The 25,173-nt window shown below is 47.3% G+C and overlaps 1 protein-coding gene across 3 annotated transcripts in view; it reads right to left on the bottom strand.

Annotated features, from left to right (window-relative positions):
* Positions 1-1,552: 1,552 nt before the first annotated feature.
* SAMD4A (sterile alpha motif domain containing 4A) overlaps positions 1,553-25,173 on the bottom strand; it is a 203,810-nt gene continuing 180,189 nt past the window's right edge. For 2 of the 3 annotated variants that reach the window (XM_016132802.2, XM_016132805.2), the window contains 4 exons: positions 20,823-21,024; positions 19,365-19,491; positions 11,325-11,408; positions 1,553-6,012 (listed from right to left, as the gene is read on the bottom strand). In XM_016132802.2, the coding sequence (XP_015988288.1) occupies positions 5,984-6,012; positions 11,325-11,408; positions 19,365-19,491; positions 20,823-21,024 (442 nt within the window). In that variant the 3' untranslated portion in view covers positions 1,553-5,983. The remainder of the gene's footprint in view (positions 6,013-11,324; positions 11,409-19,364; positions 19,492-20,822; positions 21,025-25,173) is intronic. The other variant, XM_016132806.2, reaches the window with a different exon arrangement.

Here is a 25,173-nt window from a genome sequence, read left to right as displayed (position 1 = left end):
GTGGACAAAATCTGAGCTGCCACACTGTGCTTCTGGGTGGGCCAGCTCCCCCCTGACTGCTGGTTCTGGTTAGGTGTGAGATTTTTGCTGCCCCCAAGGCCTCCCCTCAAACTCTGGACGTAATAAGTCTTGGGCAGATTGGGAATCAGGGCCACCAACAGATGTAGTAATTGTCGAAGGGACCAAGTCAAGGTGCTTTCATGAGTTTGAGTTCTCTTTGTATTGGTGCCTTGGTGCCTTTCTCGTTAGCATGGAGAGCATGAGTGAATAGAACTCACCTGTGCCCCTACAGGACTGCTGACTCAAACCCATTGCAGCCTCTTCCAAGCCAGCATGCTTGGCTTTATATAGGCATTAACCATCCCTCTTTAATGAATGGAATTCAGTCTCTTTGGGGGAGGAGGGGACCGTAAGGGGGAGTCCTAAAAGCTTTACTATATGAGTAACCTCCTCTCCAGGACTGAAACAGTCTGTTACAAAGCTCACTGGCAAAGAGCTACAGCTTTGTTGATCAAAATGGCTAACCGGCGTTGTTCCAGGCACCGTGCTGAGCCCTGTGTTCCCTCTCCTTGAATCTCACAACTCTCACATTTACCCTCATTTCATACATTTCAAAAGTGAGGCTAGACTTTTCTTTCGTACACTGTCCCCACTTATAAAATTCTCTGACATACGCTCATTTGGGCTATAAGAATTCAACTTTAGGAATAATTTCGTTTAATATCTCAGTTTATGAGGCATTTCTTTGTGTTTCTAGGGACCATTTTGGGTTTTGCATGTCTCTTGAGCAGCTTGAGGCCAGTGAAAAGGGTGTCTCCATGTGGTCATTGTCACAATGTCAAGCTGTGGTTGCCTCAGAGAAATCTTGAGTTATTGGGTTACTAGGTTTTGGTGGCAATAACCTCTAAAGCCTGTTTTCTATGGTCTTTAATTTTTTTTGTTGTTGTTTTTTTGGATTAGAGGTCTAATTACATAACCCTTGAGTAGCATAGACCAAAACCAAACCAGATTCAAGGCTCAGAGAGGGCAAGTACCTTGCCCACCACCACATGGCCAGAGAGTACTAGAGCCAGAATTCAAACCTCAGTTAGTCTCTCTAGCCATATGTTTAACTGACATTATTTAGAATACATATTAAAATATATAGTAGAATGAGAGCAGAATGTAGTTAAAACCCCAAGGCTCCGAGGAGGTTGCTGTTCTTTATGCCACGGTTAAGGGGTGAAATATGATTTCAAAGACATTAAAGTGGAGAGTAAGTTGTAAACATCATAGGCAGGGTTAGAGTTTATATTTAGAAACATGCCTCTCAGTCAGGTGATGAATTTATTGGCTACTCTGAGTGAGAATCAAACTTCATAAAATTTTATACCTCTCTCCCTACCTATTAAGAAAGGCAGCTCATAGCTGAAGACATTGCTTGTGTGGAATGACCAGGTGGGAATAGTTTATAGGGACGTCATGTTCATTCTTCCTTGCTGGCTTATTTTGAAGATTCATTTCTTGTTTTCTAATTGATCATATTGACAAAAAGAAAAAACAACGCACACACCAGTGTTACAAAACCTTGTATTAATCATTTCCCTTCACTTTCAGTATAATGTTGATATGAAATATAGCCATGATTCTTAGTTACATGGGAGGAAATGAGTAATAAATACATTGTAGCAAGTTTAAGCCACAAGGGTGTTTCACTGGTAACAACATTTGAAAACTGTACACTTGCAAAGAACAGCATCTTCAAACATTAGTATATCTGTATATCAGTAAAGCTTTTACATGTAACAAACATGCTATTTCCATATATGACAAATTTAAAAAATATGCATTGCTTGGCAACATGAACTAGGCAAAAATAGTTCTTTGTTCACTAACTTTATACAGGAAAACAGGACGAAAGGCATGCATGTACAACAGGGATGCCTGCATGGGGCATGCAACAGAAGAAAGCTTTTTAAAAGTCAGCTTACATTAGGCATAAATACATGAGGATTATATATTAATAAGGGAGGAAGTCTTCTGTTTGACATTATTAACATTCCTGTTTTCTTCCTATTCCTCCCAGAGGAATACACATTCACCTTTAAGTAAAGATAAAGGAATTACAAAAAATAAAACTCACTTTGCAAACATCTCGGATGACTTGTAAAAAAAAAAAATCAACATTAGTGTTATCACAGCCCCATGTGCAAATTATCCTTCCGCAGGTTCTTCTTGTGATAGGCACATCTGAGCGCCTTGGTTAGGCTGTCTCTCTGCACGCAAGCTGGAGCCGCCTGCTGCAGACATCTCCAGAGGGCCGATGAGACTGGGACCTGCTTTTCCTCCGTCGCTGCCCTTCTGATTGCATGCCTATGCATTCGGCCCAGCTCCGTCCCCCAGCCCAGGCTCTTGCTGAGATCCTAATTCTAGCTGGGGAGTGCACATTTACAAACCTTGCATCGGCAGTAGCTACAAGAGGTACAGAAGAACAAAAGAGCCGGAGAAGGCTCCCATTCCATAAAAGGCAACAAATGACACCTCAAAAGAAAACCTTGTTTCCCTCAGTGTCTCTTCAAACGAATGGGAGACAGGGGCCCCGCTGTTGCTCCAATCTTGAGTACCAAAAAGGGACCATCAATGCTCAGGATTTGAGAGCCTGGTGCAAACAGCCGCCCTCTGCAGGCAGAGCCAGCAGCGTCTAATTTGCTTGCTGGCCCCTGTTTAAAAAGGGAAACTCAAAAAGCATGTGGGGAATTAAAAAAACAAAACATATCAGCAGCAATGTTTCATTTCTTGTACACAGTTAATGTGTGTCTTCCTAATGTTTCTGGTAAGAAACCACTATGAATAAAAAGCACCAATAAAACATCATACATGATAACAATATCGTAGAACACCACTGTCCCTGGGACAGTGTGGAGATGCCAAATACACACTGATTAAATCAGAACACGGAGGGGGAAAACATGTAGTGAAATAGATTTTACTCTGAGATTTTTTAATGTTCACTATTAATATAAAACAGTTGCATTTTGGGGTCAATGGGTAAATACAAAAAAAGGCACTGCCGCGTTATTACTAAATATCTGACTTCACAGCCTTATGCATGCAACTGTTTGGTTCTTTTATAAATAAAATTCTTTTGCTTTAGGATTTTTAAATTGAGCCATATACCTGCAGTCAACACAGGACTCAAACAAGGTGGGGGCAGGCTGCTAAAAGTGATCAGAACACTCAACTTAAAAAAATTAAAACACTAATAGCAAAACACAACTAAGTAGATAAATCTATACACAGTCGATGAAAAATAAGCTTTTCTTTTTTTTTTTTTTTAAAAAAGAATTATGTTGTTATTAATAACAGACTTTATCATGGTTACCAGCCATAGCAAGTTAATACGTAACATATCCAAAATAATATCTCTAATAATCAGATAACCATTGTTTCTATATTCAGTGAAGGAATAAATAGAAATTCAGATTTGCAAATACTTTAAGGTCTTCCTTTTAAAGGATTCATGCTAATGTGATTGTGTTCACAATCTGTTTTCTGAACAATCCCAGTCTTTATGGATATATTGCAGCAGATCAGAATGCTTTCTCATCTCTTCATGAGATATGTTTAAACCATTGATTTTTCTCCTCTTTAACTTTCTTAGCATCCAAAACCTACCTTCACAAACCCTCTGGTCTTACCTTTGGCCTTCGACATTTTTGACCTACTCTTCCTGCCTTGCATGCGATCATTCCTCCCAAACATTGCTCAAGTAACACTAAGCTTATTTAGAAAAGGGGTGTGAAGAACAAATGTTAATGGCACTTAGTTAAAAAAAAATCAATTAAAAAGTGCTGCCTCTTTTTGCACGTGGATTTGCATCTTTAGAATGTAGTCACCCAAGGAGAGTCTTGGTTTTTTTTAAATGCAATGCATGATTTTGTAAGTTCAATCCTTCTTTGCTTGCTAAAGGCTCTCTATAGTTAAGATGCTCCCACCTTTTTAGACCTTAAAGGGACTTTAAAAGCCTTATTACAATGTCCAATGCCACCTAAGGCTGCATTGGATATACAGTTTTAATCTTGAAGGTTAAAGAAAGTTGTTTGGGTTTCATTAAAGCCTTTTAAATCTGTATTTACTTCATTAACTTTTTTTTTTTTTAAATAACCATAAGAGAGTACAGTGATTTTCATGGTCTGATCTTTTCAGTTTGGACTGACTTTGCTGGGGGACGGGGGGGAAAGGCACCAGACTTACCCATTTAATAGACAGGCCTTATACCATGTCCCTGATCTTGCCTCTGGCTGAGCATCCATACCATCCTTTACGCAGTCCAATTTTCCAGTACAGAGCGCAACTCCTCTTGGATTTCCTCTAATACCCTCCATTGCATCAAATTCCGAAACATAGTCTTTCTTTCCCTTACAAATAGAGCCATCATTTTGTGGTAGTGTAGTTTAATCGCTCGCCCTGTAACAAGTGGCTTTATCTCCCTTTTGTAAGGATGAATAGATCAGCCAATGGCACAGCAAATCACTGACAATTACCATATGGACAGCACCAGCGTTTCCATCATGAACTTAACCTTTTCCTCACCTTGTACTGCCTTCCTGGGACGGTGGGGCCAGGCCAGGGGCTGGACATCTCATCACAGCTCTCTCTCTCTCTGCTACTTGCTGACTGACCACTTATACACTGTGCTGGGTCTTGCTCTCTACTTTCTCCTCAGTGGTGAGCCAGCAAAGGGGGTGCAGCCCCCAGGCTCAGGTTCCTGTGGGCAAACGTACTGTAAGTGGCATTTTTAGCTCATTATTTGGGTATTAAGGCCTCTTGCAAGGAAAAATATCTATCCTTGCCTTTTCTCCTCCCATGGAATTTGTACCGTGTGTGTGTGTGTGTGTGTGTATGTGCATGCGCGCGCGCGTGCACGTGCACGCGCAGCAAGTGACAGGGTGAAACACCCTGGTAGGGTGGGAAGAGGTCTCTGGGTGAGAAGCAAATCCAGCACAGAAAGGGGCCAGAGGATTCTTTTAGCATCTCTCTAGGTGACCTGTGAGCAAACCATAATGGATCACATGGTGCCATCCTCCTTGTCCTTGTACCCTCCTGAGCACTCTCTAGCCATTCCAGCCACATCCTTGTCCTTCAGATCCATCTACACGCTCCTCCCACCCACAGGTGAGAGACAGACAACTCAGGCCTACGTGACTGCATCCGTCTTCCCAAGAAGCAGAGCTTGGTAGCCATTTCAAAACAACCCTGCTGCTCTTATAAAAATAGAGGGGGAAAAAATGAATCCATATCGACAAATCCTTTACAAAAACCATACTATGAAGAGAAATTCTATTCAAACTCTTTACACATTATGTACCCTTTAAAATCGTTATGTAAACAATACACAAATCGAAGTTTATCTGAAATTTTGTTGGAGGGAATCTTTCCCTTCTTGCCCCCGTTGCCGTGTGGCCCTCTCCTGTGGCTCAATTCCAAGCAGGGGCCTCAGGGAACTCCAATCGGGGTGAGAACATAAAAGCGTGAGCCGCCATCTTGCTTTGGTCACATGTATCCATGACTTCCTCCTGGGGCCAGACTAGGAAGGCAGACTTTGTGAGAAGTCTCCCAGGCCTGGGCCTTCTTCTGCCTCCCTCTTGTGTCTCTCTTATCTCTTTCATGGCGGTATTTCACGCCCCCCCCCACCCCGTTTCCATCTGGGAAGCCACTTGCATTTCTCCATCCCACCCCAGTCCCGTGTTTCCCTAGAGACCCCTCCCAACCCCACACAGCAAGCCATCCCATGACAGTAACAAATGACAGAATAACCAACCCCAGGTCTACTGATATGTTTACGAGGATGACCTACGCTCTCACAAAATCAAAATGGGAGAGGGACCAGGGAAAAAAAGGCTGCAAAGTATCTTGTAGGATTCTGTGCAACCCTGAAGATGGCTGACACTGGACCCGCAGCAGTCGATTTCACGGCCAGCGCGGTCACTCTCATCTTCAGCTTCTAGATTGTGGAGGTCCGGTCAACACCGTCTGGAGGGAAAGAAGTACGTGGTGGGCACAGGTGAGCAAAAACAGTTCCATTCATGTCCACCCCAGTCCATACCACGCATGTTGGGCCTCCCAGATTCGGAGGACAGATAAAGGCTAAATTCATTCATTCATTCATTCACTCATTCATTCACATACCCACATGCTCACTATCTGGGAAATGTTTTTGTTTTTGTTTTTTTGCCAGGATCCATAATGAGGCTAGGAACCATGATGTAAAGACCTAATCCTCACTCTCTAGGTGCTTACATTCTAGTCAGAACACAGACATATAAACCCACAATGACGTACGAGTGGTAACTGCTATAATGGAGTATGTACCAGGCACAGCAGGACCATGGAGGAAGGAGTGTTTAAGTAATCCTCGGAAATCAAGGACAGTTTCACAGAACTAGGAAATGACTTTTGTAGATGGCGCTGGTCGGAGAGGAGGAGGAGGAGGCAGGAGAGGATGAGGGTGGGGCGGGCATACAGCTCACGTACAGGCACGATGTTGGTCATCAAATGGTGGGGCTGGGGCAGCTTGGAGGTTTAGGATGAAGGCTAAGGGAATGGAGGAGTGGCAGGCATGAGGCTGGACAGCCAGGTAGGGTCACAATGGACACGGAGGTGGACTTGTCTAACTCACATCCCTCTTTTCGGGAGCATCTCCCTGCCACCCCAAATCTCTGCTGAAAGACTGGGGACGAGGTAGTTGTGACTCTGACCCCTGGTCACAGCTGAGCAGACCAGGGTGATGCATCTGGCCCAAATTGATCCAGATTCTCTCTCCAAGAATCTGACTCGGGGCAGAGACACCATAGTTAGATGTTGCGGGCACTGGGAACTGAAAGGTCCTGTGGAAGTGGGAGTGAGCCGAGGCTACCCAGGATGTGCCCCATTTGCGTTGTTGAGAATTGGTGAAACCAGGCTAAAGAGCAAGTGGTGGACGGCTATGCCGGAGATGAGAGGCCGTGAGTGAGGCTGATGGCATAGGGACCCAAAGGCTATCTGATCCCTTTTCGGTTTTCTGCTTACACATGGGACTATAGGAAAGTCCCTAGAATCAGCCATAAGGGTCTTGTGTACTATGAACAGGAGCTTAGACATCTGCGACGAGGGAATTATAAACAGTAGAGTTGCCAGATCTGACTTTAGAATGGCTTTCCTGGCAGGGATGGTAGCAGGAGGACCAGTTAAGAGGCCCCTACAATGGTCCGTGCTAGAGCTGACAAGAGCTTATCAGTGAGCAGAGAGAGAAGCATGGATTAGCCATGGTGGGAGGCAAAAATGACTGTGTTCATTGACCGCTACATGAAGGCCACGGCGGGGTGCAGGATGCCCGCCTGGTGTTACCAATATACAAATGTCAGCAAGTGTGTCCCAGTCTAAGCTTTGATGTTACAAATCTGGTCTACCAGATGGAGCATCTAGATTCACTAGGTAGAACTCAGGTGTGAGATGGGAGTGGTGGTGTGATCCGGAGACAGCTGGAAAACCTAAGTGATACGGAAGAGTGCCGAGACCACCGCAGGGTCTTCTGGCTTCTTCCTGGGTGATGCCAGGCTGGCGTCTTGCCAGCAGAGACTTGGAGGAGAAAGGTTTCTTAATCGAGAATTTGATTAAGACCATTGCAGGTTCACATGCAAAACTTTAGTACAATATCCTAACAAGATACTAACATTGATACAATTTACCCATTTTATTTAGCTTTCTCCAGTTTTATTTATATGCATGTGTCATGTGTGTGTGTGTGTGTGAGAGAGAGAGAGAGAGAGAGAGAGAGAGAGAAGTTCTATACAAATTTTGGAGATATTGTCCCTAAAAAAGCAAAAGCCCCCTAAGATCATCTGTGACGCCAGGGCATCAATTAGTCTTATGTGAACTTATAATCAATAACCTCTCCCCACCCTCTGTGAGTGTCAACCTGAGCCACTTTTGGTGGCTCTGCAGTGGTAACTGGTCATGGGAGAACAGTTGGTGTGTGTATGTGTGCGCACACACGCGTGCACGGGGTGGGAGTGTAGAGGTCACTCCCTCATCTGTAGAAGGCAGTGCACATGCGGCTCACTGGCACACTCATTAATGCCAGCCCTTCATGGTTTTGTAGAAGTGGGAAGCTAGAAACCTGAAAATCTCAACTAACCCAGCCCTAAGTCAGTTTCATGGAATTCCAGCCTCCAAGAGTGAGGGTAGAGAAATGACCAACAGGTGAGTCCAGACTCACAATTTACCATTGTGCAGGTTGTGCACTGCACAACTCCAGGGAGTCTCATTCACATATAACCATCATAGGTTTTACAGTTACAGATTTACAGTTATGACAAATTTCAGATAAATGGCAGAACAGCATCTTGAGGAAATGGAGCAATTTTCTAACATGCACAAAGTCTCCAATATCAGCTAGAAGTGGAACTGCAAGTAAAACCCAAGAAGGAGTAAGGATGGCAGGTGAGAAGGGAGTGAACTCAACAGAGTCTTACATGAGACTCACAAACCAAGATGGCAGAGGTAACCCACCCCCAGGGCTTCCGCATGGGTTCTGTTGGAGGGACCTGCAGGAGGGAAAAGAAGAGATAAAAAGGGAAGGCCAAAGAGAAAAGTGGCTTAAGACTGGTACCAGGAGGGCAGCAGTTAGTGGAGGAGGCTGAGAGAGCAGAGATGTCAGCACAGAAGTGTGGGTCCCCCAAGGCCTGGGGCGCATGGACTAGCTGCATTAGAATGGCCATCCTGGGATGTGGTGTCCCAGGAAATTAGACACTCTCTCCTGCCTTTCCTGAGACACAAGCAGAGGAATCTTTTTTACTCTGCTTTCCTCAACCTAGTCATTTGTCTTTCTGTAAAATGACTTCATTCATTGGCATTCTGTCCCCAGCAAGGTCATTTTCCTTGGCACCTGGAAGGGGTAGACAGGCAGAGAGGTGCTGTCATAGTGGGGGAGCACAATGTCACTGTGCCCAGCTGGGCCACCCTGAACTTAATTTGCATTCTCTGCTCAGGAAACTGCTTACGAGGCTTCCCACCAGAGAGGATTATTGAGGAAAAAACACAGCAATCAAAAGGCTTAGGAGATTAATAAGATGAAAACATTAGCAAAAACATATCGGTTCAGAGAGGTTTGCTGTAAATACAGGAGAATGGGCTAAAAAAATGAAGTGTTTTGAATGGAAACCTCTTTTTAACAAAGAGCATTTGGTGTGCTTGCTAATAATGATGATAATGTTAGTACTTAGCAGTTTGATAAGAGCTTCCAACATGCCAATTATCTGAGCAATATCAAGCCCAGGGGGAAAAGACCAGTTCTCCTTGCTGACTGGCAAAGGCAGGGAGAGTTCCTCACGTAGCCAGCCACTGTCAGGTGGGAGGGGGATGTAGCTGCCTACAGTGGGCTGAGCTTGGCATGACTCAAGATCAATGTGTGTGTGTGTTTAGGGGGGCTTCCATTTTTGAAAAAAAAAATTGATATATAACTTGGACATCACAAATTTCACCCTTTTAAAGCGTACAGTTCAGTAAGTTTTAGCATGTTCACAGAGTTGTGCAATTATCACCATGATCTAATTCCAGAATATTTTTGTCACCCCCAAAAGAAATGTCATACCCATGAGCAGTCACTCTCCACTCCTACCTCCCTCCAACCCCTGACAACCACTAGTCTATACCTTCTGTCTTTATAGATTTGCCTATCCTGAAAATTTTATAAAATCGTGAATGGAATCGTATACTGTGTGGTCTTTTGTGTCTGGCTTCTCATTCAGCATATTATTTTCCAGGTTTATCCATGGCACAGTATGTATCAGTACCTCATTCCTTTTTAAGGCTGAATGATATTCCACTGTATGGCTACACTACGTTTTGTTCACCCATATTTGTCTGCCGATTGACCTTTGGGTTGTTTCTCATTACTCTTTAGGAGTTCATTACTCATGAGTGAGCTGACCCAATCTTCTCAGCTGGAGAAGAGGAGCTAGTGGTACCTTTCCCCAGGGGTACCAGGGATAGACCAACGATGCAAAGTTTCTAAGATCTAAATAGCCAGATCTAAATAGCTGAGGAAGGGAACAGAGTTCACAAATGGAGTTCCTGGAACCCTGGGGAGGTCACAGAAGGTGCTGTGCACTCCCATCGTCTGTTTGGCCCACAGCCAGGGCCTTCAGCTAGCTCCCTCTGTCACTGAGTGGAGGCGTCCTCTGGGCTGTGGAGAGCCTCCCACAGGCAAAGTCAGGTGGGTCGGGTCCCAGCCTTCCTCTCTGCTGCATGTAGAGCATTTATCTGCCTCATGTTTGGTTTCACACGATAAGATTGTGTTTGCAGAGACTAAAAATCTAAAAATCTCTGGTCAGAAAGACAACGCTTTCTGAAACAGCAGCTGATGGCGGTCTCTCTCCCCACCGCTGCCAGACAGCACAAATGTTGGCTCGAGGTGTGCTGTTGGCCCGTTCAGGGGTGGGTGAGCGCATCCAGCCTGGAGAGGGCTATTGGGAAGGGTCACAGCAGGCCTCTCTGGATCTCCATGACTCAGAGCCTCCCCGGACGCTGGCAGGAAGGAGCGGACATCTCTCCCTTGCCGGCCAAACATCCCCGGGCTGGCAGCAAGTCCAGGCTGGGGAAAGGCACCCATTTAGTACCAGGAGGGCACTGAAAGCCTCCTGGGGCTGTTGCGACAATGCAGGGCTTCAGACCAGAGACCTGGGTGCTTCTAGGAGCTCCTCATGGGGCCACAGCCTTGCACACCAGAGGCACATCCAACTAGACAGTCCCTGTCACACTGCAAAGGACACCTCAGATTGCTTGGGGCTGTGGGCATTGTGGAAGCCATTTGGAACAGGGAGATATAAAAACAAGGAGGATTTTCATTTCAAAAATTCTGTTTTTAGAGCAAGTTGGGATATGCTTGGACCAGACTAGGGGATCTAGTGCTGAAAGGGAAAGAATCCAAGGCTGTGGGGGATGTTCCCACTCAAAGCCATGTCTTCTGTTCCCGACTTCTTCAGCTCCCTGCATTTGGCTGGGATAACCACTTTGGTGGGACTCCAGTGTGCACCGGGGGTGGAACCTCTGGGGACAGAGGGACGACCTCAGTCTCCAGGTGCCCCTGACTCATCTCCCAGCAGAGGAAGAGGAGTGGGGTGCTGTGGGCCGCTTGGTGTGTTGTGGCTTGATGCGGGTCCAGTAGCACCTGAAGCCACTCTCTCCCTGTCTCCTTCCTCTCCCTGCTTGTGCTCTGCCCACCCTCTAAGTTACTGCCAGAATGTAGACAGCAGGTGGCTAGAAGCGCTCCCAGTGTGCGGTAACATGTGAGGACGAAGACTCACCTCCCAGAGCGTGCTCGGTCATACTGAGGCACAAGGACTCCAGCCTGTTGTTGATGTCAGGTTCAGTCACAGGAAGCTGGAATTCTGCAGGGGACAAAGAGTTATATTGGTGACAGGGATTCTCAGAACAAAGAATGCCACATGGCTCCACCTGTCAGGGCGAGGGTCTGTTGTGCCTCCCTGGGAGGACTTGGGAGGACTGTCAGGGTCAGAACAGAGGGCACATTACACTCAGGTTGAACCAACCTCTAAGTCGAACTCACTGTGGACACAGGAGGCTGGAAGAAAACTGGTGACTAAAAATAGCTGGTGATAGTCACAGTGTGCCAGACCTCTGCTCACAATCGTCCAGTGCCTTCCCATCAGAGATATGCCAACCTCCTGCCACGGCCTGCAAGATCTCACACAGTCTTGTCCCCCTGTTACCTTCCTGCCCTTGTACAGCTCTCCCCTCCTTCAGTCTACCCCTTGCCCTCTTCTACCCCAGGGCCTTTGCACTGTTCTTCCCTCTGCCCAGAACGTGGGTCCCCGGACATTTCCATGGCTCTCCCTCTATCTGCCATCCTGTCCCTCATTCTACTGTCTCCTTAGAAAGGCCTTTCTGTTCACCGTACATGAATGGATCTTTTCTGCCCCCATCCTTTTCTTCCATTTTATTTTTCTTCATAACCGTTGCAACATCTGACATATCATGTATTTATTTGCTGCTCCCCGCCCCCCCATTGAATGCGGTTTCATTGGCACAGGACTTGGCTCTGCTCCTGGTGCCTAGACTGGGCCTGGCACATTTCTGCTAGAGCAGGGAATGAAAACCACAGCATGGAGAATGCCTCTTCTGCGTCCAAGACTGTGCTGGGCACCCAGTTCCCAAGCGGGGCTCAGAGAGGCCGAGTGACCTGTCAAGGTTAGCCAGCTAACACGGAGTTGGGACAAGAACCCGCATGGGTCTGACCCCAGAGCCAGTGCTCTGCTACATCTCACAGCAACTATGGGTGGCTGTCAACACTCATCCTCAGGCACTTAACTTAGCAGGAGGGCTGAAATGTGTGCTCTGCAGCTTCCCACCGCCCTGGACAATGCTGTGTGCATTCCAACCACAAAGCTCCCTCTGCCATCCGAATGCTTCCTATCTCCCCAGGCTCCGGTCACTCCTCCTCCGAGTGGCAGGCAGTCCCTTGAGGCCCCTTCCTCTGTCCTACCGGGGCCCCCACTGTTGGCCTCTCCCTGGTCCCTCACATCACAGAGCTCTTAAACGTCCTTTAATAGCTTGGAAGTGCCTTGAAAACAGTGGCAATGCATCCGTACTTCTCACGGTCTCCCATAGTGCCTTGCCATGGCCTTCTGCACACCTCATACATGTCTGCTGAGTGATAACAAATGGAGCAATAGAAGGAAACTGACAGCTAAGCTTTGTGAAGTCTGATAGGAGGGCGGCATGAAAAGAATCTGCAGTGGGAGAGCCGGAGAGGTCTCAGCACTGCCACTGCCTCCATATGTGACCCTGGGAAGCTGTTCTCTTCTTTTAGTTCTTCTACCTGTGAAAGAAGAGTCCTGTGTCCCAAACTTCAGGCCATTTCATTGTTCCTTCATATCTCCACCAGGGGGCGCTCGGGGCGGGGGGTTAGACATTACTAATGAGGGTGGTGGTTTGGTGAGACAGGAAGTTGAAACCAATGACTAAACCAAAGTATTTGTTTCTCTTGATTAGTTATACATTTATATATATATATTTTTTGCAATCTGTGTTCCCCATTACTAGCTCATTCGGAGGCAGATGTTTCTGTTATTTAAAATTCTCAAAGACAGGGTTGGCAAAATGGATCAATATAAAAGGCGCGGTAGAGCAGATAGGGTTCTTTCTGACACAAGTTCTAGCATCAATGGGCCTGAAGAACAATCGTGACAGCAGACGTGAGTAGACAGAGGCCGACAGGGCTTCCAGGGAAGCTGAGCGGGAGAACGCAAGAGTCTCCCCACCCCCACCCACTGGTTGCTCTCACAGTAGAGTTGGGGCAATTAGACAATCCAGAGGGAAGAAGAGTATTTTAGTATTTTCATCCATTCATGTGAAAATCATATGCATGCAAAAATTAGCAGGCTTCAGGGTGTGAAATCTATAAAAGAGAAACACAATTTTATATATAGCCAGTTAGCAAATATGAAAAAAAAAAAAAACCCTGAGCAATTATAGCCATCCATATGCTCATTGTAAAATTTAGTTTACTCTCTAGCACTTCCCTTTAAACAAACACTGTGGAGAGATTTGGATAAATAAAGATGCTCGACATTTGGAGAGAAGTGTTTCAGCTGCAGGATTTCTTGCCAACACGCAGCGAAATGCCATTTTCCAAGCCTGGGATTGCGTGTTCCAAAAAGGGGGCTGAGAAACGTGGGGCGCTCTGCTCCAGAATCTCCAAACCTTAGTGGTTGCTCTTTTAGGTTGAAAGTTGTCATGCTTGCCTTTTATCCTCCAGATCTTCCCTCTGGTGCACTGGGGAGTCATGACCTCTTCCTCTCTCAGAGTGGCTCTGAAAAATTGTAAGTCTTGGGAAAAACCCATATGTTCCTGAGTTTCCTAATAGTGTGACTTTTTAATTCTGTATTTGATAAAAACATATCTGTGGCATCTCCTCGCACGTACAAGACCAGCTGGGTAGACGACAGTTTCTATCTCAGGCTAGGAGCCTCACGCCACGTGTGGCTTTGTGGGCAGAGCTCTCACAGCCTCAGAAGGGTGGGCAGCTCCCGCCCCTCAGGCCCACAGTACCCACCAGGCCAGCTCTTGCCATGGCTCCTGGAACCTGAAAGACACATTGCAGTTACCCTGGGCCACCAGCTGTAATGGACCAGGCAGACGTATTTCCAGTTTTCACTAAAGAAAAGGCACTATAACTGAGCCTTCTCTGCTGTTGCCCAAAGCAGGCCCATTTCTTCAGCTCATGTGCCATCTTTGAATATTAGAAATGCTTCCTTTCACCATCAGATCATTCCAGGATTTAGTGAGGCTCTTCGATTCGAGGATGCCCAGGGTCTAGGCTGGCTTGGGACTTTTTACTTGTGCCTTTTCAGAAGTCCCATAAGTACAGAGCTTAGTGCTTAGGCCCAGGGTCAAGAAGATTCTTGAAGGGAGTGGCTGCCCATCCCTATGAGGTGCCGCTGCAGGGTCCATCTGGGGGCCTCCCCATGTGACTTTTCCTTGGCAGACACAGGCCATTCCTGCTGAGTTTCATGTCTGTGGCACCCGAAGTGCAAATCTGCATCTCTCTCAAGGCACTGAGGACTTTAGAATAAGAGACAGGTTGGGCATTTTAGGAAAAACTTTTAGAACCACACTTTGCCAATGAAAACTGAGTCTACTCTGTTGAATAACTAGAAAAGCTTTAAAATCTGGTTAAGTAAGAAGTGGATTCGCTGAAAGAGAAATCAGGGAAGACAGGCTGATGAGGGAGGGGCAGAGGACGGGGAGCGGGATCTGGACCACCGTGATGAGGAGAATAAGGAAGAAAAGAAGACAAAGCAGGGAACCAAGAAGAAAGAGGGAGAATGGTAACAAAAAGAAAAGAGATCAGTGTGGGCAGGCAAATGGAGTTGGCATGGCAGGCAAGCCGCCAATCACAGAAAGGTCATGGCTGGTACCAGAGGAACATGAGTAATGAGTCGCATCCCTAAATCTGTTATGGGGCCAAGGCTTTCCTCCGGTGGCCTCATTCCTTAACCTGCAGAAATAAGTTCTGCGGAAATCCTCTGGGACTCACTTTTATGAAAAAATGTACCATCTTGCCCCAAGTTGGTCTCTTTGAACTTGACTCTCAAATGCAGCGGGGGCACAGGCCCGGCTGGGTTCTTGGCTGTAATATATTGACTCATTTACCAACCTTTCTACCCATTCTCTGCCAATCCTGAGCAGGGCCGTTCACCTTGCTTACTAGATGGCAAGGAGCAAATGTTTATCAAGTACCTCAGGTAGGTTCCTATTCCGGTCTCTGCCTCTGCATGGTAGCCCCCTCCATTGCCCTAGGACCCTATGCACTGATGGTACTCTCCCTCTCCCTACTCTTTGGAAATGCAGTTCTCTGAAAGGAATCAGGGAAACAGTCCCGCTAAGGAGGAAATGAATGATAACAGCCTCGAGCACTGCGCTCCCAGGTGTGCAGCATTCTAATGGTGCAAGAATTCCAGTCTTGAGCTGGTGCCTAAGGGACGTTTGCTGTGAACAGGTATGTCATACCATAAAATGCTGCCATGGAAGCTACTGTCTTATCTACTTCACATCTGGGTAGTCCAGTACCAAGGGTAGTTTGCATGTGGTTTTGTGCAAGGGAAACCGTTAAGATCCCCAGAACACGGCCCTGTGAGATTGCCAGCCTGCCCTGCCCCATGCTTTTCCTTTGAAGCCTGCTTCTGGCCCCTTTGCCTTTTCTCTGTCAGGCCCTCCAGGTGGCCAGGAGCCTGAGGCTTCCCAGTGCTGCTGCAGGGCTGCTCCTAATTCCTCTGGATCCCAAGGGTGGCTGAGCCTGGATCAGCAGGAACAGATCTGCTTCCAAGATAACGTATCATTCTGCAAACCGTTTCCAAACTAATTTTCCAGTTGGGAACACATTCTGCCTCTCCGAAGGAAGCGACCACTCTTGCTAGCCGCCACACTTGTTTTGAACTTCAAGCCATCCCCCCCCCCCCGCCCCCCAGTGAGTGTATCAGATCCTGTCATCCTGTCATCCTTGGTCACGCAGGACCAGCTTAGTGTTTCCTACTCATCCCAGAGGCCGGTGAGAGGCAACAATCATCTGTGGCTCTCCTGGCTTGTCCTGGGAGATACCTAAAACCTGTCCAGGTGGGAATACAGTGAAAAACCACTGCTGACATGCCTCCAAGGGGCCACAGAGTCTGTAAATCCAGGAGAGGGATGCGTCTAGCAAATTGGAGTGAGGTGACTGACCAAATGATGCACAACTTGGGGGCTGCTTCTAGTCCCCAGCCTTTCCTATAGTCTTTGGAGATATTTAAAGTCTTCCATCATCTTAATGGTATATTTTTTTAAGTCAACAGAATAAAAGCTCCATTAGGATGCATTGTACTCTTCAAGGTTTGCCCGTATGGTTTAAAATGGATGCTCTGAGGACATCGCATGGCCAGGAGGAAACCACTATGCTATGATGTGACACAATTCTCTGCGTATTTAATTTCGGGGGCGGTCACACATTTTATGTTCACTATTACTACTGCTTGTGTAAGAATGAAAGCCACTTTCTGCCCTTCTGATTTGGTACTTATTGCCATCTAAGCTACCCCTATGCACTTGCCTAGCTAACCGGGACGTGCTGCTTTGAGGGGAGAGGCCCATCTGCAGAGGGGACATGTATGGCTCACCTCTCAGACCTCATCTCTCGAGGATGAGCCTTCATCTGGGCCTGGCTGTGGCAGTTAGAGGGGCTGCCCTGTGAAGAAAGATGCCTTCCTGGGAAGAAGGAGGACTTCTGACAGTGACTCGTGGTCTTGAAAACCAATGTCTCATCTGCAGGGCTGGGATGCACTTGGGCTCTGGGCAACGGCTGGGAGGAGCATCCCTGTGTGAGGGATCCTGGCCGTGGCCGTGCCCTGCCTCGCCCTTCCTGACCATGTCCTAGGAAGAGCCACCCAGCCTGGCTTGAGTAGGCTGGGCAGGAGGGGCCCCTCCTGAGTGCTCACCAGTGTATTTGCAATCGGGAAATATGGAGCAGCTCTGTCTGCGTGTCTTGGCAGTTACTAGAAATGCTGTGATTCATTAGAGCCTTGCTGGAAGTGGGTTTGTAATGCTTGGGCGAGAGGCTAATTAAGAAGAAGAAAAAAAAAACTCCAAGGATTCCAGATTCTAAGTCCAGTATGCAAAGAACATGATTAGGGACTTGCAGGTAATTACCAGGAAAGCTGAAAATGAACTGTTATAAGTAGCTGCCTCTGGGAGATGGGACTGTGGGCCAGGAGGGGCGGTGAGGGGGATGGTCACTTTCCCCCATGAGCCATTCTGTATTATTTGATTCTTTAACTATGGGAACAAGAGGCTTCATGGGAAGATCTTAGGGTCACAGTTGTCCTGAGCATGAGCCATTTGCTCAGCACTGCTGGACCACAGAGGGTTGGGGTGGGGGATGGACAAAGGTGCAGATGGTGGATTTATATCAATGGATATAAATATATGTATCCCATACCAGGGATAGCGCTTCTTTCCCCGGTGGGCCTGGTCTTCCCAGTTAAGCCAGGAACAAAGAGGAGGACTAAGGACTTGGAAGAGAGCTGCAGGAAGGGGAAAAGAGGTTAGAAAGAACAAGGAAGGCTACACATGTATTAGAATTGAAGGAGTGTGGCAGGCAGGCTCTGCTAGGGCTTCCATGAGGTTATAAAATGACTGGGCTACAGTCCCAGGGCTGAATCAGGGTGGAATAGTCATTCAAGGTCAAAGATTTTGTGCCCAGGATATCTTCAAGTCTTTTCCAGATTCTCTTTTATTGGGAGTGGGTTATATGGTATTCTATAAGATAACAGAGGCTGGGATTAAAGAACCTAAGGAGAAGCCCTTCACCACCCCTGAATTGCTATAAGATCAAACTGGAGAAAAGGAGCTTTAGCACAAAAGTGTGCTAGAATAATTCTAGAAGTCAAGAAGCAACTTCGAATAAGCATCTGGGCCACGTGGACGTCCCTTCTTCTCTGGACACAACTTCCCCAATGGTGGCTCCTCACAGCCCTCCTCCTGTTTCTCCTCCTCCTCAGTGGCCGCCCCACGAGTCCTGCCTCCCCTGCACTCCTCCATGCATACTCTTGCCTGACCCTCTGCTCAAAATCTCCCACAGATTCCCCACTGACAGCCGCCAGGGTCCAAGCTCCTTGGCCTTAGATTGGGTCGCCACCACTGGCAACATTCTCTCCAACTCCTTTGGTCCACCTGCTGCTGCTGCAGCCTGACCTTTCCGCCCAGCCATGGCTCCTGGGATTCACCGTGGCCCTCGGTACTGCTGCAGTCTGGCTCCCTTGACCCTTCTGTGTGCAACCCACCCTGCTCTGTCCACCAGTTCATACTCTGTCCTCTGAAGCTCAGCTCCAATTCTAAGATCCTTTCTTGCCCACCCCAGGCCAGTGACATTTTCCCTCCTTAAACTCCTGTAGACTTATTGCACAGTGTGCCTACTGCCTAGGGTGGGCATTTTCCCACAGGTGCACACATCTGGTTTGCCTGTCTAGAGCAGGGTTCCCCACCTCCCAGGCTGCAAACCAGTACCAGTCTTCATCTGTACTTGCAGCCGCTCCCCAGTGCTAGCATCACCGCCTCAGCTCCACCTCACGTCATCAGGCATTAGATTCTTATAGGAGCACCGGTCCCTGGTGCCAAAAAGGTTGGGGACTGCTGGTCTAGAGGGTCATCTAGGTAGTTGCAGTAATTGCTTGTGTGGCTTTGTGTTACTCGTGGAACCTAAGAGGTCACTGTCTGCATAGAGGAGCACCATTATTTATTGGCTGTACATAATTCTGGCTACCCTGTTTTAGGGGGCATGGTGAAAGGTGAAATTGACTTGAAAATGCACCCAGCTGCTCTTTAACCACATAAAGGAAAGATGGCTGGTCCAACAGCTGTGTTTCCAAGCCACTCCCAAACCAGCGGTAAGTCTCTTAGCGTCAACACTGTCAAGTTTTCTCTTTCTCTGTCTCACTCTACACATCCCTCAGCCCCCATGACACATGGGACCTCTCCCATCTTCCCCCCATCGCCCTCCAGTGATATCTCTGGTTTAATCAATCCAGAAATATATCTAGTATCAAAAATATCCCTGTCAGATTGCAACGACTCTGGGGCTCCTTGTGCTGGCTTCCAGCCAACCAGCCGCTATTCATGCTGGCAAGGCACAGTTTAAAAAAGGAAAGACTTCTATAAGCTCACAAGAATGCGTGGTGACAGTCGAGGCTAAGCACTTTCCGGCTGGGTTCACCAGGGCATCTATTTTGGCGTCCCGGCCTCCCCTCTGGGGCAAGGGGAGAGAAGAGAGGGGGAGATCAAGCGCAGGGCCCTACCTGGCTGCTGGAACATCAGCATATTTTGTGGAGAAGTGTGCACAGGAAGCGAGCGGGTCCTTTGGACTGAGCTGTGGGTGCGGCTTGGCATGCTGTTGCTGCCCCCGGGGTTGGCAAACCAGAGGTTCTAGTGAGAAACACAAAAGGGGACCTCATTAGTCTGGATGCCCTCGGGGTGGGGGATGGAGAACAGGACCCCTCAGCCAGAATTCTGAAGACAAATACCCCAAGGAGAATTCTCTGCTAACTTCTGGAAAAGGGCTTGCAGGCCAGTGCTACCCATACTTATAGGGAGGGAATTTAGAATCCATTCATTGTATTCACCCCTCAAGTCTCAAGTCCTCAGCCCTAGGTCCCTCACTAGACTTCAGTTTAATCTGGACTCCTCTCTCCCTCACTGCCTCTAAAACTGTTTTTATCCTTTTCGTTGCCTTTGCTTTTCCTATCACTTTTCTTGGAAATGGGGGGAGTTCTATAAATGTTTGCAACAAAGCGCGCCAACTGTTCCAAGGCTCTCATTTGATTTTCTTTTTGAGATTCTTATAATTTACTACAAAGCGAGGGGGAGAAAAAAAGAATTTAGTTGGCAATGAGCTGGCACAACTGAGTTTATGTGTTTATTATTATGCAGGTTTCCTAGCGGAGACTTCCTCTTGAACTGATCTGGGGGCTGCCCACGATGGTCAGAAAGTGGGGCTTTCTAATACCCTGTGCTGCTTCCCCTGGGGAGCAAATCTCATCTGTCTTGCCTGGCGCTGGCTTTTTTGTTTGTTTGTTTTTAAACACCAATGTGTCATCCCTAAATTTCTCATGACAACCCAGAGCTTCAGACTCACTTATGTCCTTCCCATCCCAGCCCCAACCTGCAGAGCCCCACAAAGCTGGAGGCACGCAGATGGAAGGCATTGGGTCGGGGGGCAGGGCTAGGGGGGTGAGGAGCTGTGGGATAGATGCCAGCTCTAAATCACCCCGTGAGAACCTCTGGGAAGCCTGGCCTTGACTGACAGAATGTTTCAACTCTCCCTCTGACAGCCTTTCTCAGGCTTTTTCCTGTGGATTCTCCACCATAGCTGGGACCATGGCAGAGGAACTATTTGCCACAAACAGAAAGGCGAAGGAAAGCTCCTTAGATGCTCTGGTTCCTCTGGAACCCGGAGCTGGAGGTGGTGAGGTGTGCTGGGGCAGGTCAAGAATGGAGCAAATAATAAACAGATCTTGCATTTCTTCCTAAAGGCTCCCCAGATTAAAGTGGTCCCAGAGGCATCCTAAGCAATAATCTATGAGGCAAGGTGCAGCCAGTGCAAACAGCGTTGGTTACCACTGAGCACAGGAACACTGTCTCTGTGCTCGGCCTCCCTTGGCTTCTGCCTTCACCTTGAGGTCACAGAGTGAGGGAACATCTTGAAGCCCCCGGCCCCGAGCTTGGCTGCCCAACCCCTTCCCTGGGGCGGAACAAACCTGTCTTCCTTGTTTCATGATGGTGGGGTTGGCTGCGGTGTTGCGCTGGGTAGAGCTGACGAACCCACTGGTGCCCAAGAGGCCAAGGCGGGCGGAGGGGACATTCCGAGAGGGGATCTGGTACTGGCGTGGGTTCCGTCTGCCCATGCCGCCACCCACAGAGCCGGCCGTCGGGAGAGAGTTGGACTGCCCAAAGCCACGACTGTGAGAGTGAACAGAGAAGAACGAGAGACCATCAGCTCCCCTCTCGGCCCTTCCCAACCCCCAGGCTGCCAGGGGGGACACCTCCTGGGAGTCTCCTCACATTTTGACAGCTATGAGGCTTACGAGGTTCTGGGGGCTCTGGGCCAGGAAAGAGCTATGATTAAAACGACAGCTAACATCTGAGAGCAAATATCACGTCCACCGCATGTGATGCGCACCGTCTGGCACTTTTAGACTGATTCTTCAGTCCTCAGCACAACCCTATGAAGTAGGCCCTCCATTCACTTTTACAGCTGGAGCAGTAAAACAGAGCTTTCTAGTTTCGCGAAGGTCACACAGCCAGCAGGGGGCAGTGCTGGCAGCCAAGAAGTTTAACCAGCACGCTCTTGGGCCTTCTTCCAAGCTGCGTCACAGGGCCCAGAGCACTCACATGCCTGTCAAGAGGCCACACAGCAAGAAAGCCGCAGAGCCAGGCTCAGTGTCCTTTCTTCATAGCACAGTCCGTTTCTGATGTCTGTCTGCGCGGCAGACTTGGTGTGGCCTGAGAGCCCCATAGGAAGTAAGCTCCATGAGGAAAAGGACGGAGTCTGTCCTCAACCATCCTGCACGTTCCAATGACTGAATCAGCTCCTGGCACAGTTAATGCAGGCTGAATGAATGAAAGAACGAGTGAGCCTCTGCCATCACGATGCCGCTCCAAATGGAAGAGCTGACTCCATGTCTGGGGCTCTAACTCCAGGGTATAGAGTAGGGATATGAGAATGGAGATGGCGGTGTTTGCCAGTGCTCTGGACCCAGGACACCGACTGCTCCCCATTGCACAAGCCTTGCCTGCAGAAAGACCCAGAGGCTGCGTGTTTCCCCTGGGTCTATGCAGGAAGGCTGCCGGAGACCCTGGCATCGCACTCCGGCGCTATGCTCCCTTTGCTCCTGTGACCTCATCGCCGAAGAACTTGTCCTCTCTAACATGCCTCAGGTTCTGGGAGGGTACGCGGCAGCCAGCAGGGTTTCAGGAACCAGCACATTCTTTCCAAGAAGAGTCAGCTTTAGTCATTCACTGATGTTTAAGTCAAAATGCTTTACCTCCAATGGCCACAAGATGGAACAGACTTGCTTTCTCAGCCACACAGGGGAGGTTTGTACCAAGCCCGTGAGGAAACTCCGGGAGACGGGGCTGACGTAGTTTTTAACCAGTTGAGGATGATGGGGTGGGGGTTGTGGGGGGGGGGGCGCTGCAAAAACAGTCATTTCCTGAGAAAAGAACGTTGTGTGTATGTAGTGGCTAGGGCAACTAAGCCATCGGCACAGTTGATCTCAGAAAATGTTTCTCTTCTCCCCATAATTTCTAAATTTCCTAGGGAGAGAGAGGGCAGGGAAGAGAATTTCATGGTGAGCTGGTTGCAACTGATTTCAGGGCTTGTGTCTTTCTACTTCCAGGGTTTTGAGGCCCATGGAAGGGTTCCCGATTCAGTCAGAGGCTCATCTACACGCGGTGAGAAGAGGGACATTCATGGGTTTAAGGTCTTTTTGTTGATCTCAGCCTTTCTCCTTTCTCTTCCTCTCTCTTTTTTTTTTTTTTTTTTTTTACTAAGGTTTAAAAGGTTTGATTTGAAATAAGAAATTCAAGCCGGGAGAGGTAAGAGTAGTTTCACGTGATCAAAGAGACCTTCTTTGCATAGTGACAGGTGGAGACAAGGATAAAGTGGTTGTTTTTTAAAAAGAAAAAAAAAAAAAACTGTGAAAACTAGGCCTTTGGTTTTTGGAGTCAGAATTTTGGCCACCTGGTAGATGATTCAGTATTCTGCTAAGACTTTTCCTTATTTAGTGCAGATGGCTTTATTTTTATTTTATTTTTTTGCTTGTTTTCCTTTGCAGTTGAATTTTTAAAAAGTTATTTCATATGCAAAATACGGTAGTCATTGAGTGATGCTAAAGTGATTTGTGCTTCCAGGAAGGCAAGACTATATACTTAGGCAAAGTAATGCGGGCAGAGGGTTCTATGAGGGACACTTAATCACTGGAAAGATGAGGGCTCCAGGTGCTCCTAAAGTCAGGAGTCACAACCTGGGTGGTCTGTGGTGGTAGAGCCCAGAACATTTTGGGGATAGGATGGGTGGGGGTGGAGGGAGGAGAATTTGGCCAGGCCCTCTTTCTACTGCGGCATCCTTAGGTGGTTATTACAAAGCTGGTCTTGTTGAGTGTTGCCGCAGCTGGCAACCAGAGTAAACTCTTAGGTTACTTCAGATGACTAGGCTTAATGAAGTAATCATTCTTTCTGGGGAGAGAACAAAGTGACAAAAGCAAATTTTCATTTTTCTTTCTCCCGCTCTGCCCATCTGTGTCTCTCTTTCTCTGCCTTCTTTAACTAACTGATCTCAATACCTTGAAATGCGTGAAAAAGACTGAATTAGAACCAATTAATTTGTGGTTTGTGATTATTCAAGCAGGGACTGGGCTGCAGTTACCTTTGTATTATTGGAGAAACAGGTATTCAAAGCAAATTAACAGCATAAGATGATCCCGGTGGTAATACTTAGGAGAACAAATCACTTTCTAGAGCTTTAGCAACCTCCAATTGAACATCTACAATCGATGATTGAACTCATTCTTATCTAATCAATAAAAAGAGGTCCATTGGGGCTCGAATCTGGCAAACTCTGGGTTAACCCAATACAAGCTTTAGTTAATAACACTCTGGAGAGATCGAGGTTAATGGGAAATCAGATGGAAACCAAGGACAAGGCAGGGCAGACAGTCAGGAAATGACATTTTGGGGAGGAGCGGCAAAGCTCAAAAGCTGTATCTTCATTTTCATCCTCCAAATTCCTTCTTCCTCCTGAAACTGGTCTCCCAAGGGGCTGGTGTTGTAAGAGCGGTCTGGAACCTCCTCTTCTTACTTGGGAGAAGTATGGCTGCCTTTACGAGAAGACGGGAGCCTAGGACTATGGGGGCAGCCCCAAGAGAGGAGGCCAAGGAGCAGGCCTGGCCTTTTGTCTGGGTCCCCAGGAATCCTCAGGTGCAGAGGTGGTTCAGTCCAATCCACTGGGGAGGCCAACCCCAGAGGGCTTGGGGCCAGGGAGCTGGCGATAAAGAGTGTTGCCTGACCTGCCCATCTTTTCTGTGTGTCAGCCAAAGACCACGAGAGCTGCCTGGCATCTGTAGTGGTTAAGAGTACTTGACTCTGGAGTTGGCCTGCCTGGTCCAGATCCCGGACGCCACTGCCTGCCGACTCCTCTGTGAATTTTGGTTTACAGTAGCTCTTCTACCTCATATGGTTCTTGTAAGGATTAAATGTATCAAATGTAATATTTTTAAAGTGCTTGGATAGCACTTGGCACATAGTAAGTGCTAAATGTTTGTTTTAATAAATAAGTGTTGTATATGCTGGAATGGGGTAACACTTTAATTTTTGCATTAATCTTTAATAAAACTTTTCACGAATTCCAACTGGTCTTATCTCCCTTAAATAATAAAATAGTGATTTTTAAGGAACATTTATACAAAAAAAAAAATGCCCCCAATTTTAACAACACAGAGCTTCTATATATGCACTGAGAAACGAATTCAGAACTTTTTAGGTGCAAGTGAAAAAATTATTATTTATCTGCTCACGTTTAAACACGTAAAATAGAATGCTAATTTTTTTAGGATGTTGTATCATGATTCCCTTGTCTCCCCCAAACTGCCTGTCATTATTCAAGGCTTAACCCCACCCCTCCCTTTAATATCTCCCCCAGATTGTAACTGCAATTTCCCTTTAACATGTAATTGGATTCCTCAATTTAAAGCCAGATTAAGGTAATGGGTTCTAAAGTACAACGAAGCTTATTTTTAACTGCATCCAAGAAGCCGAAGTAGTATGAAAAATCAAGAATGGTGCTGCTCCACTCTTAGATTGCAGCTCAGACCAAAATAGACTAGCACTGGGCTCTTCCCCCTGCCACCAACTATAATTAGCTTGTCTGCAGCTAGAAGGGAGAAAAAAATTACACTACCACTTAAGGTGCTGATAGAACAATTCATTTTTGTCCCTTCAGAGCCCCCCTTTGGGGATAAACCACCAAGCGTTCTTGCTGGCATTCATTAAATCATACCCACTCTCCCCTTGACTCCCATCCAGACGAATACTGTCATTTTGACAATGTAA

Source organism: Rousettus aegyptiacus, unplaced genomic scaffold (genome assembly GCF_014176215.1).
Source record: "Rousettus aegyptiacus isolate mRouAeg1 unplaced genomic scaffold, mRouAeg1.p scaffold_m13_p_3, whole genome shotgun sequence".
Lineage (NCBI taxonomy): Eukaryota > Metazoa > Chordata > Mammalia > Chiroptera > Pteropodidae > Rousettus > Rousettus aegyptiacus.
This window is presented reverse-complemented; position numbering and strand designations above follow the sequence as displayed.